Raw genomic sequence first — 15,824 nt, forward strand, 5'->3', positions numbered from 1 at the left:
CCCACCGTAAAGCAGATTTCAGCTGTGCTAAGCCAAGGGTGTCTAACACAGACAGCAGCACCTGCTCTGCCACCTCCTTTGCCTGAAAAAAGGAAATAAAAATTCAAATATCCTTTCCCATCCCCTTCCAAATCCCAGCAGCTCCAGGAGCACCCTAAGACCAACAGGAGACACTGAACAGTAACACACTGATGCACCAGGCTAAAATCTGATTTTTCACAGATCTCATTTTCCTTACTATGAGGTCAGGAAAATTCATGAGAAGATGGAAAACCAACTGGAGATGGGTAAAATTAGACACACTCTGAAATCTCTCTTTTATTTTATTTTTTTTTTAAACAGAATTCAGAGCCTGCTTGGAGGGCAGAGTAGGAACCTTGTGTTATTCCATTGAGCAAAACACAGAATTTATTTTGGTTTTCATTTTGGTTTGCACGTAAATCTCATACTGCAAGCAATCCCAATCAACAATTACAGAGAGAGAACAATTAAATTTCATTTACCAACTTCATTTACCTTGGATTCAGTGGAAGTTTTAGCATAGCACTCAATGCCAGCAAGCACAGCCTCTACAACAGCAGAATATATTTGCGACAACAGCGTACTGAAGAGAAATACAAACACAACATTTACTGGACAGGCAGAGGTTTCTTCCTCCTCTCTTTAAAGGAGCACTTTTTCCTCTCATTGCACAACTCCTTTAATAATAAGGAAGGGATCTTTGTTGGAATAAGTGAAGTAGTTTTATAGTTAAGCTTTCTGTTTAAGACAATGAAATTAGAGCGAGGAAATTGCTCAAATTACAGGATATTTTAAGGAAATAACTCTTGATATAAATGTGCCTGGTGCTTTTATTAGTCAGGAATAAAAAATCTGGTTTACTGTTGCCTTTTGCTGCAGTTGGGTTTAAGAATCACATCCTAAATGCAGGGTCTGGGGTGACAGAGGGAATGGGTTCACATGGACAGGGGGGAGGGAATTGTCCCCTGGGAGGGTGGGGAGCCCTGGGATGGAATTCCCAGAGAAGCTGGGGCTGTTCCTGCACCCCTGGAAGTGTCCAAGGCCACCTGGAAGTGTCCAAGGGCTTGGAGCCACTTGGGATAGTGGAAGGTGTCCCTGCTGTCCCTCCCTCTCCTGGCAGAATTTGGAATACATTGGAATGAGATGATCTTTAAAGATCTTTTCCAACCCAAACCATTCCACAATTCCATGAAATCTCCATCCCAGCTTAGTCCAATTCCCTTTTTAATAGGGACTGAGAAAATTGTAAAGAAATAAACCAAAGTCAGGAGAAGCCAGGAGTGACTTTCAGCTATTGAGACATTTACAGCTCCAGAACCACAGGGGAAAAACCAAACCAAGGAACCTCAGCCTCTGTTTTCCTGCTAAATTACAATTAAAAATGAGCAGATCAACGAAATCACTCCCTAAATTTTAAGTTTTCTCATGACTCCACTGCCAATATTGAGGGAGGGAAGAGGGAGAGGAAAGAGGATACAGCATTTAAGCCAAAGGCAAAGCATTCCTGAAAGATGGAAAAAAAGCATCTGAAGATCCCAAACGTGGAGGAACCTCAAAATGCACCAAAGCTTGTCTTGGATCATCCCCAACAGCAGCAAGTGACTTTAAAATTCAGCTTTTTCACTATATTTCCAGGTTTCTGGATTGTATTTTCCTGTCTTTTCATATGCACTTAGCATGTTTGCACTGCATTAAAGCAATGTAATTCCTTTATATTGTAGTTCTTCCAGACTTTGTAACCACTCCTATTTTCCCTCAAATTCACATTTATATTTGCAAGAAAACACCCCAGTGAGGTGTCCTTTGTCTTATTCTTCTTCCCATTTTAACACTTTAAAGCTAGCAGTGAAAAAAAAAAACAAAAAAAACCAGCACAGGATTTCTTTTTTGTTGCTTTTGAAGCATTTTCTTAAATAAAAATAAAACCACAAAATTTATCCCAGTTTATCATTCAATTTTCAAATTTGGTTTATGCACTCCAGGCAATCAGTACAGGGAAATTTGGAATGAACAGTGTTCATAAAATACTTTTTATTTCACTTTTTATAAAACATTGACAACTGTAAGAAGCAGGACACAATTGCAAACTAAGCTGAAAATCATGAGTTCAGGTTTGTCAAAAAAGTCAATTATACTACTGTTGTTTGAAATTAGATTATTTGAAGCAATACAGGGATGCTTCCAAGAAAAAAGATATTATTTTTTAATTACTGCCTTTATCAACCCCTGCTTTCTTTAGAGCTTCTCTACTCATCTTGATTAAAATGCATTTAATACAAAGGATTTTTGAAGGAGGACAAAAAATGTTTGAGCAGTATGTAGATGCAAGAAAAAACACCTGAAGTTCAGTTTTCTCTAAAGGAAAGGAAATTCTGCTGCTCAGTGCAGTAATTCCATTTTTATCTCTCACAATTACCAAAAGTCAACAGTATTTAGTGTGACAGTACTGACACATCTTTAATATTTTTAGTATCTTGCTACCAGCTCATGCAGCTTTCCAGAAGCAAAAACAGGCTCCTAAAATGATCCCAACTACTAAGGAGGACAAAAATCTCTAAGGAAAAGTCTGATTTATCAAGAGAGAGAGCAGGACCAAAGCAGATTTTCTACTGTATTCTCCAAGCTGGACAGGAATCTACAACATGCACAAAAGTGGACATCAACATGGAAAAACAAAGTGGGATTTTGAGAAGGTTAAAATGTGCAGAAGCTTTGCAGCTTCCCAAATTTGAGGAAAAATTAAGTTTGATCTGGCTTGAACACAGTGAATTCCTTCACAGGTTTGAGTGTTCCCTGTTGGCATTTTCACTGAGCATCAGAAATCTTCCACATTGTTCATGAAACTGCTCCAAAAATTACTTTTTCTTCTATGTGTGCAAGATGCTACAGTGTGAGAGACTTTTTCCTCTTGGTTTACATAAAGTATCTTTAAAAATGATTCAAGATTATGTTTTTTACTACAATTTGAGCAAAATTTACTATTATTTCCTTTCCTAACAACTCTCCATGTACCCACTGAAACTCCCCACAAGCATTTTGCCTTTGCAACCCTGCCCCATGCACATTATTCTGAATAAAAATGTCCCTGCAAATGCCAACAGCCACTAAAAGCAGGTTTCCCCTACTGCCACGAGGTAGAAGAGGGAAGACTTAAGGAATAATATCAAAAATTGGCAGCTTACACTTGCTCAGCTTGCTTGTGTATCTCATTGTCATTTCCTGTATTAAAACAAAAATAATAAAACAAAAATAATAATAAAAAAAGGTTTGGTTTAAGCACTCTGAGAGCATTTCTGCTGCACATCTTACATGGAACTGATCCAGTATTTTATGCTACTAAGGCAAACACAGGCTGTAATTCCAATTTTCCAACCAGCCTTTCTTCAGCTGCTCTGAGCCCAGAATATATATATATTTATATTTCATATATTTATATCTATTTATCTATTTTATATATTTTATATATTATTAATATTATATATATCTATATATTATATATTAAATTTATATTACATATATAATATATATGTAATATATATTTAATATATAATATATAAGATATAATATATTTTATATTATAATATAAATATTTTATATTCTATATTTATAACTATAATACATATATAATATATTACATATAATTTTTTTTTTTAATAGAATTTTTTTTTTTTTCAAGAAAACCCTAAGGACTAACTTCATCCATACACTTTTCCAGCCATTTAAAATACATAAGAAAATTTTTTTAAAATTTTACATGGCTTGTTTTTATTTGGGAATACAGCTACTGTAACTCATTACACCGAGGATAAAAGACAGAAGTGAAAGAATTTCCTTCATCCTAAAAATTCTCAGTTACTTGACAACTCCCAATTTGAATTACTATATTTTGGAGACTCTTTTTTTATAAATCCATATGGAACATGGACTTAAATTTTGTTTAATACTTTTAAAAGGGTCTGCACACTGAGATCTGACAGATTTTATGTTCAAAACTCAGATTTGACAGATTTTACCCACAAAATCTGCTATGACTTCATGCACTGGCTACAGAATCTACCACTTAGAAAGGAAGCAAAACCTTTAAGTGCTACAAATTTTCATGGAATCAGAGGTAATAACTGCCTTGGTGTATTTCATGCACTTACCCAGGAAAGGAATGTGAGTGGCTCCAAAAAAATAGGTCCTTGAGCAAGCCAGAGGTCCCTTTGGAGACACACACTGCACTACCTAGCAGTCAGTATTAATGAGATACAAAAGACATCAGTAAAACAAATTGGTGCAAGAATTAACAATTAACTACGTTCCCCTTAAGTCTTCTAAGCACTGACAGACTACAGAAGGTTACAACACAGAACTGGATTGTGAAAAAGCAACTTACGTTTTCAAAGGTCTATTTCACTTTTGACTTGACCTGAATGGTTGAAAGACTTTGGAAAGGAGATGAGCTCTGACTTGTGCTTTCAATTTCCTATGTCAACTGCTCTTTTCATGAAGAGGAAAGTGGGTCAGGTTCCCATAACTAGGCTGGCACTTGGTCTTATTTACTATTTTCATGACACCCTATTAAAACAGTATCACCTGTACCTGTAAATAAACCACCTTTTTAAGAACAGCATCAGAATCTGAGGACAACAGATGGAGCAAGTACATCACAATAACACAGTACTTGCATTTGCAAAGGTATCTTATTGTTAACAAGGGAAGGAAAGACAGAATTGAAAGTGTTTTGACAGAAATAATGTTAAAAGCAGCAAATGGAGGATGAGATTTCACCAAAATGCAAAATCACTCTTTTCTCAGGCTCTGCACACGTGATTTGTGCCCAGAAGCCCCACGTCCATCCATCCCTGAGGCAGCTGCACATGAAATGCTGACAAACTCATCAACTCAGGGGCTCACTCATGCTCTCACATCCACCTGCTCAGGGCTCACAGCACTCCCAGAGCCCCTGGAGGCAGCAGGGAGCTCTCTCCACACTCTACCTCTCTCCTCCTTCGCTGCCAAGTTGCCTTCTGGAGCCACCCAGCCAGAGGATCCCAAATCCCTGGGGTGATGGACCTCAGCACATGTTTAACCACCCAGCTTTTACTGGGAAATGGAAACAAGTTAATTATCTTGAACATCCCAGATTTGACTTGGAAATAGAAACAAGTTAATCATGTTCAACAACTCAACTTTTACTGGGAAATGGATACAAGTTAATCATGTTCAACAACTCAACTTTTACTAGGAAATGGAAACAAATTAATCATGTTCAACAACCCAGCTTTTCCTGGGAAGTGGAAACAAATTAATCATGTTTAACAACCCAGCTTTTACTTGGAAATAGAAACAAGTTAATCATGTTCAACAACTCAACTTTTACTGGGAAATGGATACAAGTTAATCATGTTTAACAACTCAACTTTTACTGGGAAATGGAAACAAATTAATCGTGTTCAACAACCCAGCTTTTCCTGGGAAATGGAAATAAGTTAATCATGTTCAACAACCCAGCTTTTCCTGGGAAGTGGAAACAAGTTAATCATGTTTAACAACTCAACTTTTACTTGGAAATAGAAACAAGTTAATCATGTTCAACAACTCAGCTTTTACTGGGAAATGTAAAAGTAAAAGCACAAGTTTAACAAAACAAGTAAAAGGATGTTCAACAACCCAGCTTTTCCTGGGAAGTGGAAATAAGTTAATCATGTTTAACAACTCAACTTTTACTTGGATATGGAAACAAGTTAATCATGTTCAACAACTCAACTTTTACTGGGAAGTGGAAATAAGTTAATCATGTTTAACAACTCAACTTTTACTTGGATATGGAAACAAGTTAATCATGTTTAACATCCCAGCTTTTACTTGGAAATGTAAAAGTAAAAGCACAAGTTTAACAAAACAAGTAAAAGCATGTTTAACAACCCAGCTTTTACTTGGAAGTGGAAATAAGTAAAGCTTTGCAACTTCAGCAGAGCAGTCCTGGAATTTTATGAAAGGTTTTTCACAGTCTTGTCAATAGTTGTTGAAGCACACAGTGGAATTTGGATATGTGGTGGTATATCCTAGGTTTATTCAGAAAGAAATTATCCAAAAAAGGTGGCTTTTTGTTTCTTTTTTAAGAAATGGTCAAATAAATGTGGTTAAAATAGAATCTGTGGGTCACAGTTAAGTGTATCACAGAAGGTTTTCACTTTTTGGCCAGGACACAAACAGCATTTCCCTCTCCCCCACCCACTTACAGTAAAACTTGTCTTTTTCCAGAGAATAAATTATTTGAACTCATTCAGCAATCTCTGATTAAGAATCCAGTCTGGTTCCACTTGGAAAGAGCAAGAAAAATCACATTTTTTTCCTTAACCTGATGGATTGCTGAGGTGCTTTATGTTAAGAAGAATTAGGCATTTAACTCATGAAAGACAAGCACAAAATATATACAAAGAGAAAGAGAATATAGTTTAAAATCTCAGATAACTTCTCCAAAGCCTTACCATATGCTTGGCAGTGCTTCCACCAGGGCCAGTGTTTCGGACCAGATGCCCTTCAGATGGAAAATTAAAGTTCCCAGTGTTCAAGTTTTCCTTTGTGGAGTGGCTGCCAAACAGGACAAAGGGCTGCCTGCTTGGGCTGAGGAGGAGACAAGGAATCAACACCAAAATACTTGCAGGAATTTTACCAACAAATGAAATCAAAGCTTTCAACTGCTGAATTTCTCATTATTGTAATAAAAAATTACTAAAGCTTCACGGGGAAAGGAGCAAGTTCAAAAGAAAAAAATCTTCTTGCATTTATAAACTGATAATTTCTTTCAAATACAATGAACTTATCTCAAGGTTGTTCCTAAATGCTCTTAAAATATTCTTTTATCTTAAACTGCCTTGAAAAGCTGCTTAGTTTAAAATTTACTCTCTTGAAAAGCCCTGAAATGACTGTGTTGGAAACAAACAAAACTATTTTGGGTTTAGTTCTGGCTTTGGGCCCAAGACTCAGCTGGAGAGGTCAAAGATTTTCTTTCCTTTAATGCAATGCAAACACCAGAGGATGCTGCCAGCAATAAAGGGCATTAAACTGCACTGGTTTACTCCAAATAGAGCAGAATGTGCAGAGAGATGGAATTTGCTAAAGAAACCTTGATTAGCTCACAACAGCACAATGTGGATTTTGCAACAGAACCTTTTGCAACAGAACCTTCAGCTAAACAACAACTTTTGTTTTAAAACTCTCTCAGAGAATTACAGGGTGGTTTGGGTTGGAAGGAACCTTAAATAATCTCATTCCAGGGACACCTTCCACAATCCCAGGTTGTTCCAAGCCTCAAGCAACTTTTTCCAGGGATGGAACAAGGAAGGAACTGATCATAATGCACAAAATTTCATGGTATAGATAAAAATTCCAGCATTAAACCCTGGGAAAATTCAGCTTATCCTTCCAGGACACGAAGGAACTTTGCAGGGTTTTTTTTCAGAATGAGATTTGATCTACTGAGGTGATATCAAAAAGAATTTTAAACATTATGGCATCAGGGATATGGAAATAAAATATTGAGGTAGTAGTGACACCAGAGAGAGTAATGAGTAGTAATAATAATAATAATAATGAGTAATAATTACCTGTTATCTGTTATATGGCTTGAGATCATGCCATGGCTGAAATAACTTCTGAAGGGCTGGGAAGAATTGAAAACAAAAAAATTATTAAGAAGTACATGGAAAGAAGTGTGAAATAGCCTCTCATTAATTAAACCTGAATTATCTTTCTCAGAGAAAACTCCTGAACCCTCAGAAAATGCTTCCAACCTCCACAAATAAACACAAACACCACAAAATCTCTCATTTCATTAAATCATTAAATGATTGAGGTTGGGAGGGACCTTAAAGCTCTAAATTTAGTTCCAACTCCCTGCCAGGGGCAGGGACACCTTCCATCATCCCACAGGAAGCAACAAAATGCTTCAAAAAAACATTAAAATGTTCAAAAAAGCATCAAAATGTTCAAAAAGTATCAAAAGGGTTCAAAATGCATCCCCAAAAAGCAACAGCCACCCCCAGAAATGCTCTGTTGTTTTCTCCAATGCTCTGTGTCACCCCCTCAGTTATGTTTGAGGTTTGAAATGTGCAAATTCAACTTGTTCAGCCCTGCACATACCAGATTCCATCCAAATGCAAGTTAATCTACCTACAAATATCTCCTGTGCAGGTAGAAATTGAATTATCAGGGAGCAAACACTTGACTGAATTTCCCCTGCAGTCCTAAGCCATCATACCATGGATTTTTAAGGTGGGTGGTGACTTTAAAAAATTCAAATTATGTGGTTTTAACCCTCAAACATGAAAAGTGAGATGGGAGAGGGAAAAAAAAAAAAACTCAAATTAATGCTGAGTAATTTTTCCTTCTGCACAGATAGTGGAGGATTGCTGAAGCAGGCCTACCTCCCCAGCCTGAGATTCTGAGAGCTCCAGAATGAAGGGGATTTCAGTGTCAAAATTAGCAAAAAAGTTGGTCCACTGGTGTTCAAAAATCATTAAATCCTAGAAGGAAAATATTTGACATTACTTCAAGAGAAATTAAGGCAATGCAGACTGGAATACAGACTAATGAAACGATAAGCTTAGGAAAATAAATATATTTTAGAGGATAAGGACATTCTGCTGGATTTCAGGGTATCTTTTTGTGGGTATGTGGTTTATGTTTATTGTTTTCAGAAAATTTAAGTCAATTTAACAACAACTTTCAGGCTGAAAACATCAAAGTATAATAAAAATGTCTGCTCAGAGTGTAGGACAAGTCCCAAACATGAATCTCACTTCCACACAGAGAGGGGAAGTGAAATTTCAGAGAATGATTACTTAAACTGAGAGTCTTGTAAAAACTCTATGATATTTTAATTTTCATTACAGCAGTTGATTGAGCAACCAAATTGGTGTGAACTACCAATATTTTATTAATGAAGGATAATTACTGCTGAATTTTGCACATATTAAATTGCCATCAAGCTAGGAACAGATTAAAAATCAATATATACCAAGAATTATACAATTATATAGACTATTAAAGTATAAATATTAACTTAATAAATTACAAATATAAATAATTAAATTATAATATAAATAGATTATTCAAAATGCATCCACAATAATTATGAATTATATATATTATATATTATATAGATTATCTATAATATATTATATTATATATTATATATCTATAATATTATATATTATATAATATATTATATAAATATATATTATATATTATATATTATATATTATATATTATATATTATATATTATATAATAATTATAATGAATTATAATATAAATAAATGTAAATGAAAGATAAATGGCATATAAATTATAAATATTAATATTGATACAATGCTTTCTCCTCTAGCACTGAGATCAGAGCCTGGCATTAATGTGGAAATCCCTTCTTCCCTCTGTTTGTATTTCCCATCAGGGCAGCCACTGAGTGTCACTGTTCCCCACTTAAAGGAGCTACAAAACATTTGAAAAATGCATTTTTTTTTCTCCTGGAAGAACGGTTTTGTGTTAAAGGGGATTTTTTTTAACCCTCCTTGCTGCAAAAGGAGGATTGACACACAAAACCACAGCAACTTCAGGTATTTTGTACATGGTTTAATGACATGAAGGAAAATTTGCAGGAGATTTTCAGACAAAGCAATAAATTCAAGGAAAGCAACACAAATTATTTTAGTGTTTTGCAGAGTTTGTGGTAGATTTAAGGAATAAATCAAGCAACAGCAGGCAGAGCCTGTAAATTAAGCCCATAAACTTAATTAAAACCAAACAAAATCAAACTTTTCCTCTGTGGCTACACCAAGCAGGAGCCGAGGCAGAAGATTTCACCTGCATTACCTCAAAAAGCAAATCCTCCAAGGACACAGGATCCATTTTGCTGTAGGTCTTCCATAAATCAGCACTGACATCCATTAACTGAAAGAGATTTTAAACACATTTCTGTGAAAAACACCACAAAGAAAGGCACAGGTTGGGGTTTAAGATGAGGCAGAATTGGGGAACCCTGCCCTGTCTACCAGTGCTCCTTAACTCCAATTTCACAAATATTTCCACTCTGATTTCACAAATATTTCCACTCTGTTACAAAAGAGCTGACCAGTGAGGGCCTGGACTCTGTGCAAAGCTTTCTCTGCATCCTCCAAACAAATCATTTCACAAGATTTTTCAATTTAATAGCAAAGAACTGCATGAGCTGGTGCAGGCAAAAGGGCAAGATGAGTTGTCTGAGTTAAGACAGAAAATCAAGAGCCAATTCCAGGGTTACTCATCCTGAGCATCAGCCAATATTTGCTCCAAGCTGATGTAAATTTAGACTAAGACAGTATTTTAACTTTGCAATACTAAATTTAGGCTTTAACTTTTTAACTTTAATTTAAATTTAATTTTGCAATACTAAATTTAGACAGTATTTTACCTTTGCAATACTTTCTTCCAAGTACCGGGATGATGCTTATGGAGAAAAATATTTAAAAATATATTCTTAAGGGAACAGTGGTATCTGAATAATTCTGCATTTACTCCCCATCATCCACTCAGTTGAAAATGCAACACTGGCTGGAATTTTCTTAACCCACTGCTTTACAGGTAGTCCAGGTACTCATGTAATAATGATGTCCCAGACCTCACTTCCATTCCATTCCTATAAATACAGGAAATTTTCTAAATGACAGATTTTGCATATGAGAGATGCATATGGAGAGCAATATTTAAAAATATATTCTTAAGGGACACTGGTATCTGAATAATTCTGCATTTACAGCGTTCCCCATCACTCACTCAGTTAAAAATGCAACATTGGCTGGAATTTTCTTAACCCACTGCTTTACAGGTATTCATGTAATAATGATTTCCCAGAGCTCACTTCCATTCCATTCCTATAAATACAGGACATTTTCTAAATGACAGCATCATGAACAACTCTGATTTCTCCAATAAAAGAGGAACTGCCTTTAAAAGGCTGGGAGAAATCCTGAATTATCATCCTTCAATTATATTCCAATCTAAGAGAATACACACAGCAGAGGGAAAATCTCAGAGGGAAAGTCTGAGCTAAAAATGCCCCAAAAAACTCCCCTTTTAATAAATTTCTAGTTGATTTACAGTGATCCCAAATGCACTTCCAGCCTGGTTTCCTCCCCCCTCAGGGCCAGAGAACCACACAAATATGTACAAAGTTAAGAATGTCACTTCCCATTTGAAATCCCCTCATGATTTCAAGGAGGAAGCAAACAAGAACTGCAGCTGGAGCTGCCTGGACTGCCAGAGCCCAACATGATTGCTCTCAAAAAAGGAGTCCAAGAATTTTCCCTGCTCCTTTTGAAGCACTCAGGAGTGCTTGGGGACAGAATCAGCTCCCTGGATCACACAGGGCAGGTTCTGCCTGTGCCACCCTGTCTGAACATTATTTTTCAGAGCCTCTACTGATTTCTGAAATGAACTGGGGTAATTAAAGGGCAGGTAAAGATCCAAACAGCTCCTGAATTGGCAGTGAAATTTTCATTAACTCGTTTTATGCATCAGGAAGGGTGCCCTCCCCAAAGATCTCATCTGTTTGATGCTTTGGGCAGGTTTTACACCATGAGGTGTTACAGCACCAGTGATGAAATGGCAAAAAAACCCTGAAGAAAAGCCCTGAAGAAAGCTTAAAATTTTCCACCCAGTGGAAAGAGAACAGTGCTCAGAAAGGCACAGGAACTCCCAGAGAATATTTCTAAGCAAGCATGTACAATTATAGATATGATGAGACTTTTAAAAATGGAACTATTCATTCTCTGGAGGTTTTCCAGCTATCAGGAGTCAGACAAAAGCCCATTGTGGCTGTAAAAAATGGAGGAGTGATAAGAAAAATAGAACATCTGCATTGCTGTGGCAGAGATTAAAAAAAATGAAAGCAAAGAAGCTTTAAACAAGCACAGAAATGCAAAGCTGTCATCTGAAAATGCTGTTCAGAGCATAATTAATAAATGGGCAAATCAATGACATAAGTTGCAATTAAATCCTGATTGTTGCCCTATTGAGCAGGGTATGATGACCCAGGAATATAAAATGTCAGGGAGAGAAGGGGATGCATCTCTTCAGTCAAAACCAGTGACCCAAAAAAAATAGTATTTTCTTATTTTCTGAGCTCATCTCAAGGTGTTTGTCACTAACCAACTTCTCTTGCTCTGCTCTTGAAGTTCTAGAACCCATCTAAAAAATTAGGGGTAAAAAAATTGGTTATTGGTAGAGGTGGCTCTGGAAGGAACAAAAAGGAAAAGGAAAAAGGGAAAGAGGGAAAAAGGGAAAGGGAAAGAGGGAAAAAGGGAAAAAGGGAAAGGGGAAAGGGGAAAGGGGAAAGGGGAAAGGGGAAAGGGGAAAGGGGAAAGGGGAAAGGGGAAAGGGGAAAGGGGAAAGGGGAGGGAAGGGAAGGGAAGGGAAGGGAAGGGAAGGGAAGGGAAGGGAAGGGAAGGGAAGGGAAGGGAAGGGAAGGGAAGGAGAAGGAGAAGGAGAAGGAGAAGGAGAAGGAGAAGGAGAAGGAGAAGGAGAAGGAGAAGGAGAAGGAGAAGGAGAAGGAGAAGGAGAAGGAGAAGGAGAAGGAGAAGGAGAAGGAGAAGGAGAAGGAGAAGGAGAAGGAGAAGGAGAAGGAGAAGGAGAAGGAGAAGGAGAAGGAGAAGGAGAAGGAGAAGGAGAAGGAGAAGGAGAAGGAGAAGGAGAAGGAGAAGGAGAAGGAGAAGGAGAAGGAGAAGGAGAAGGAGAAGGAGAAGGAGAAGGAGAAGGAGAAGGAGAAGGAGAAGGAGAAGGAGAAGGAGAAGGAAAAGGAAAAGGAAAAGGAAAAGGAAAAGGAAAAGGAAAAGGAAAAAGGAAATGAAAAGGAAAGGAAAAAGGAAAGGGAAAATGAGCTCTAAATCACAGCAGAGGCCTGGGGAGAATTGCAAATCATGTCCAGGCAAAGTGCTGTGTAACCCAGACAGAACCTCAGGCACACCACAGGCTCCCCATCCCACCACAGCTTTACAAGATCACAAAAACCTCCATCCAATTTAGCAGCTCGCCTGAGCAGTGAGTCAGGACTAGATCATCTCCAGAAGTGCTCTGCAAACAAAATAATCCCATGAGTGAGCTGTGCCTCAGGAAGGAGACGAGCAAGGGAGGCACTCACTTCGTATTTCATGGTGAAGAAGCCGTCGCCCCCGATCCCCTCGAGCGCGAAGGCCTGCACGATCGGCCACTTCTCCACGATGAACATGTCAAATATCTGCAGGTGGCCTGCAAAGCAAGCACAGTAACAAATTCCATCACAAATCCTGGCATTTCAGCTCTCCCTGAGTTCTTGGGATTCACAGATTCGGTTGTAGAAAAATCCCATTTTCGTACAGCTGAAAATCTTGAAGCGAAAAAATGGTTTTTGTGCAGACAGCAATTTTAGAAGCTCCCCTACACCCTGAATTTTGTGCCTTTTTCTCAGGATATTCCACATCTCCTTGCAAACTCTATTACATGCTGATTAACAATTAAAATTCAAGATAATAAAGAGGGAGCTCTGCTTACTCCAGTTCATCAAATACTTGGACTTAAGTAAATACTGAAATACAACATCAGAGAATCCCAGAATGGTTTGGGTGGGAAAGGACCTTAAAGCTGATCCCATTTTCCCCCTTCCATGGTCCCAGGGTGCTCCAAGCCCTGTCCAACCCGGCCTTGGCTGGATGGGGCTTGGATCCTGATCCCTGGATCCAATTCCAGGGATCCAGGGGCAGCCACAGCTTCTCTGGGCACCCTGTGCCAGGCCCTCACCACCCTCACAGGGAGGAATTTCTCCCATCATCCCCATTTAATCAGAATTTTAAGTTGAGGGAAATTAAAACTTCCTCCTGGCACTTCCATTAATGACTTTTCAGGCAGTCAGAGCGTATCAGCCTTCCCTAAGGGAAGCAATAAAGAATTAGGAATAAAAAAAGAATGCAAGATTACACTGCTGAGGCTCAAGGCTGGCTCCAGATCCCAACAGGAAGCCGTGCAGGGCAGGTTTTTTTCAGTTCTAAAAAAGGAAACTTGCATAAAGAAATGTTTATTCTCCCCTTCCATAAAGAAGGATTTATCTGGAGCTCCCATGGGAACAGAGAAGTTCTGTAGCAGCTCAAGACACTGCTCTGAATGCAAATCATTTCTCTGCCTCACACTGGGGGAATTCGCTCCCCAAATGAACTCTGAGGGCATCCAGCTCTCAGAAAGAAATTCAACTCTTAAGGGAAGAGATGCTAAAAGGAAACTAATTACTTATTCTCTCCTTATTTCTCTCCTAAGGCAAGGAAATCTTCATTCCCTGAAGCTGCAGGGTGCAAAAACACTTCCACTCTCTGTGTTCGAACTCTAGATGCTGAGAATTTTAAACTTTCTGTTTTGAAAAGCACAGACCCACAAGAGAATATTATATTTAACCTAAGGCTGTAGAGAAGGCTTCCAAAATTGATTAACAGCACTATGATTATAAGTGTGTCATTTGAATAAGAGTGTGTGCTATCACAAAGTAGAAAACTTAGAGTTTAAAGTTTAAAATATAATAATATATATGAAGTGTGTAATTACAAGTGGTGTAATTTGTAATTTGTGATTTTGTAATTACAAGTGTGTAATTACAAGTGTGTAATTTGAATGAGTGTGTAATATCACAAAGTAGAAAACTTAAAAGTTTTAAGATATAATAATATATATAAAGCTAAGACAGAAGTTTTAAAGTAGTAGCTAGTTGTTCTTCCTCACCTTCTTCTTCATGAGTTTAAGTAATATTTTCAAATTAGACAATAAGTCCACATTGCAGGACACAAAACATTAGTTATTGAGTTAAAAATAAAAATAATTTAAATATAATTTCTTAATTAGATAGTTTAACCTTAAAAGACCTTGTAAAGAAAGACAGCCATTTTATACCTTGTTAGTAAAATATTACAGAACTCACTACTTATCAAAATGTAACATAATTTTTTTAAAAAATTTAAGTTTGAATGTGAAATACCATCTCAAGTACCTTCAATCCCAACCTTAACAAAAAACAAACCCCCAGAAAACCAAAAAAATAGATTAAAAAACCCCCAAAAACCAACAATTCTGAGCATCACCCACCCTACCTTGGCAGCTGTAGGGGATCCCAATGCGGCTGCAATCCCTGACCATGTCCACAAAGCTGGAAATCTTGAATTCCTCTGCAGCTTCTTCATCTTCATACTGAAAGAAGCCATTTCAAATCAAATTGGATTAGGCATGCCCTGATTTGATTGGTAGGAAAGAGAAGATGCAGCAGTTAAAGCATTAAAATATCACCTACAGCCTCCTGAAGCTCAAGCACCCATTTCTGGGAGGTGCTTTGGGATTTTGGAAATCCCATCATGGTAGGGATGGACTCAAGCCAATGGAAATGGGAAAAAAAATCAAACTTCAAAGCAAGGTTTTTAATCATGACATATGAAGGCATAATTATAGACTTTATTTTCAGCTTTCAGTGAAGACTTTCAACATCTAGATCTGAAAGATAAAAGTCATTGTGAGGATACCAACTGATGTGCCACGAAAAACGTGCCACTGAGAGGAAAAAAATTAAAATAAGATACTGTATTACCAGCTAAACAGCACTGAGCAAGGAAAATCAATGACAGAATAAGCCCCAGGTCACAGATTAGGCAAGGAGAACCAGTTTTGGTCTGAGGGAGAGGTGAATTGCAAGAAAAGAAGGAAGCAAGAAGAGGAAAAACCCTCCTGCAACACTGTCTGAAGACTTGAGCAGACTGAAGAGCAAATATCCTAACC

At 37.5% G+C, this 15,824-nt stretch overlaps 1 protein-coding gene across 1 annotated transcript in view; it reads right to left on the reverse strand.

Annotated features, from left to right (window-relative positions):
• Positions 1-15,824, reverse strand: part of DNAAF9 (dynein axonemal assembly factor 9) — a 77,527-nt gene that overhangs the window by 39,101 nt on the left and 22,602 nt on the right. The window contains exons 5-14 of the mRNA XM_036382502.1: positions 15,149-15,245; positions 13,183-13,289; positions 9,882-9,959; positions 8,436-8,534; positions 7,617-7,672; positions 6,498-6,633; positions 4,167-4,248; positions 3,204-3,240; positions 517-604; positions 6-82 (exon numbers count right to left, since the gene is read on the reverse strand). Of these exons, the coding sequence (XP_036238395.1) occupies positions 6-82; positions 517-604; positions 3,204-3,240; positions 4,167-4,248; positions 6,498-6,633; positions 7,617-7,672; positions 8,436-8,534; positions 9,882-9,959; positions 13,183-13,289; positions 15,149-15,245 (857 nt within the window). The remainder of the gene's footprint in view (positions 1-5; positions 83-516; positions 605-3,203; positions 3,241-4,166; positions 4,249-6,497; positions 6,634-7,616; positions 7,673-8,435; positions 8,535-9,881; positions 9,960-13,182; positions 13,290-15,148; positions 15,246-15,824) is intronic.

Source organism: Molothrus ater, chromosome 4, assembly GCF_012460135.2.
Source record: "Molothrus ater isolate BHLD 08-10-18 breed brown headed cowbird chromosome 4, BPBGC_Mater_1.1, whole genome shotgun sequence".
Classification (NCBI taxonomy): domain Eukaryota; kingdom Metazoa; phylum Chordata; class Aves; order Passeriformes; family Icteridae; genus Molothrus; species Molothrus ater.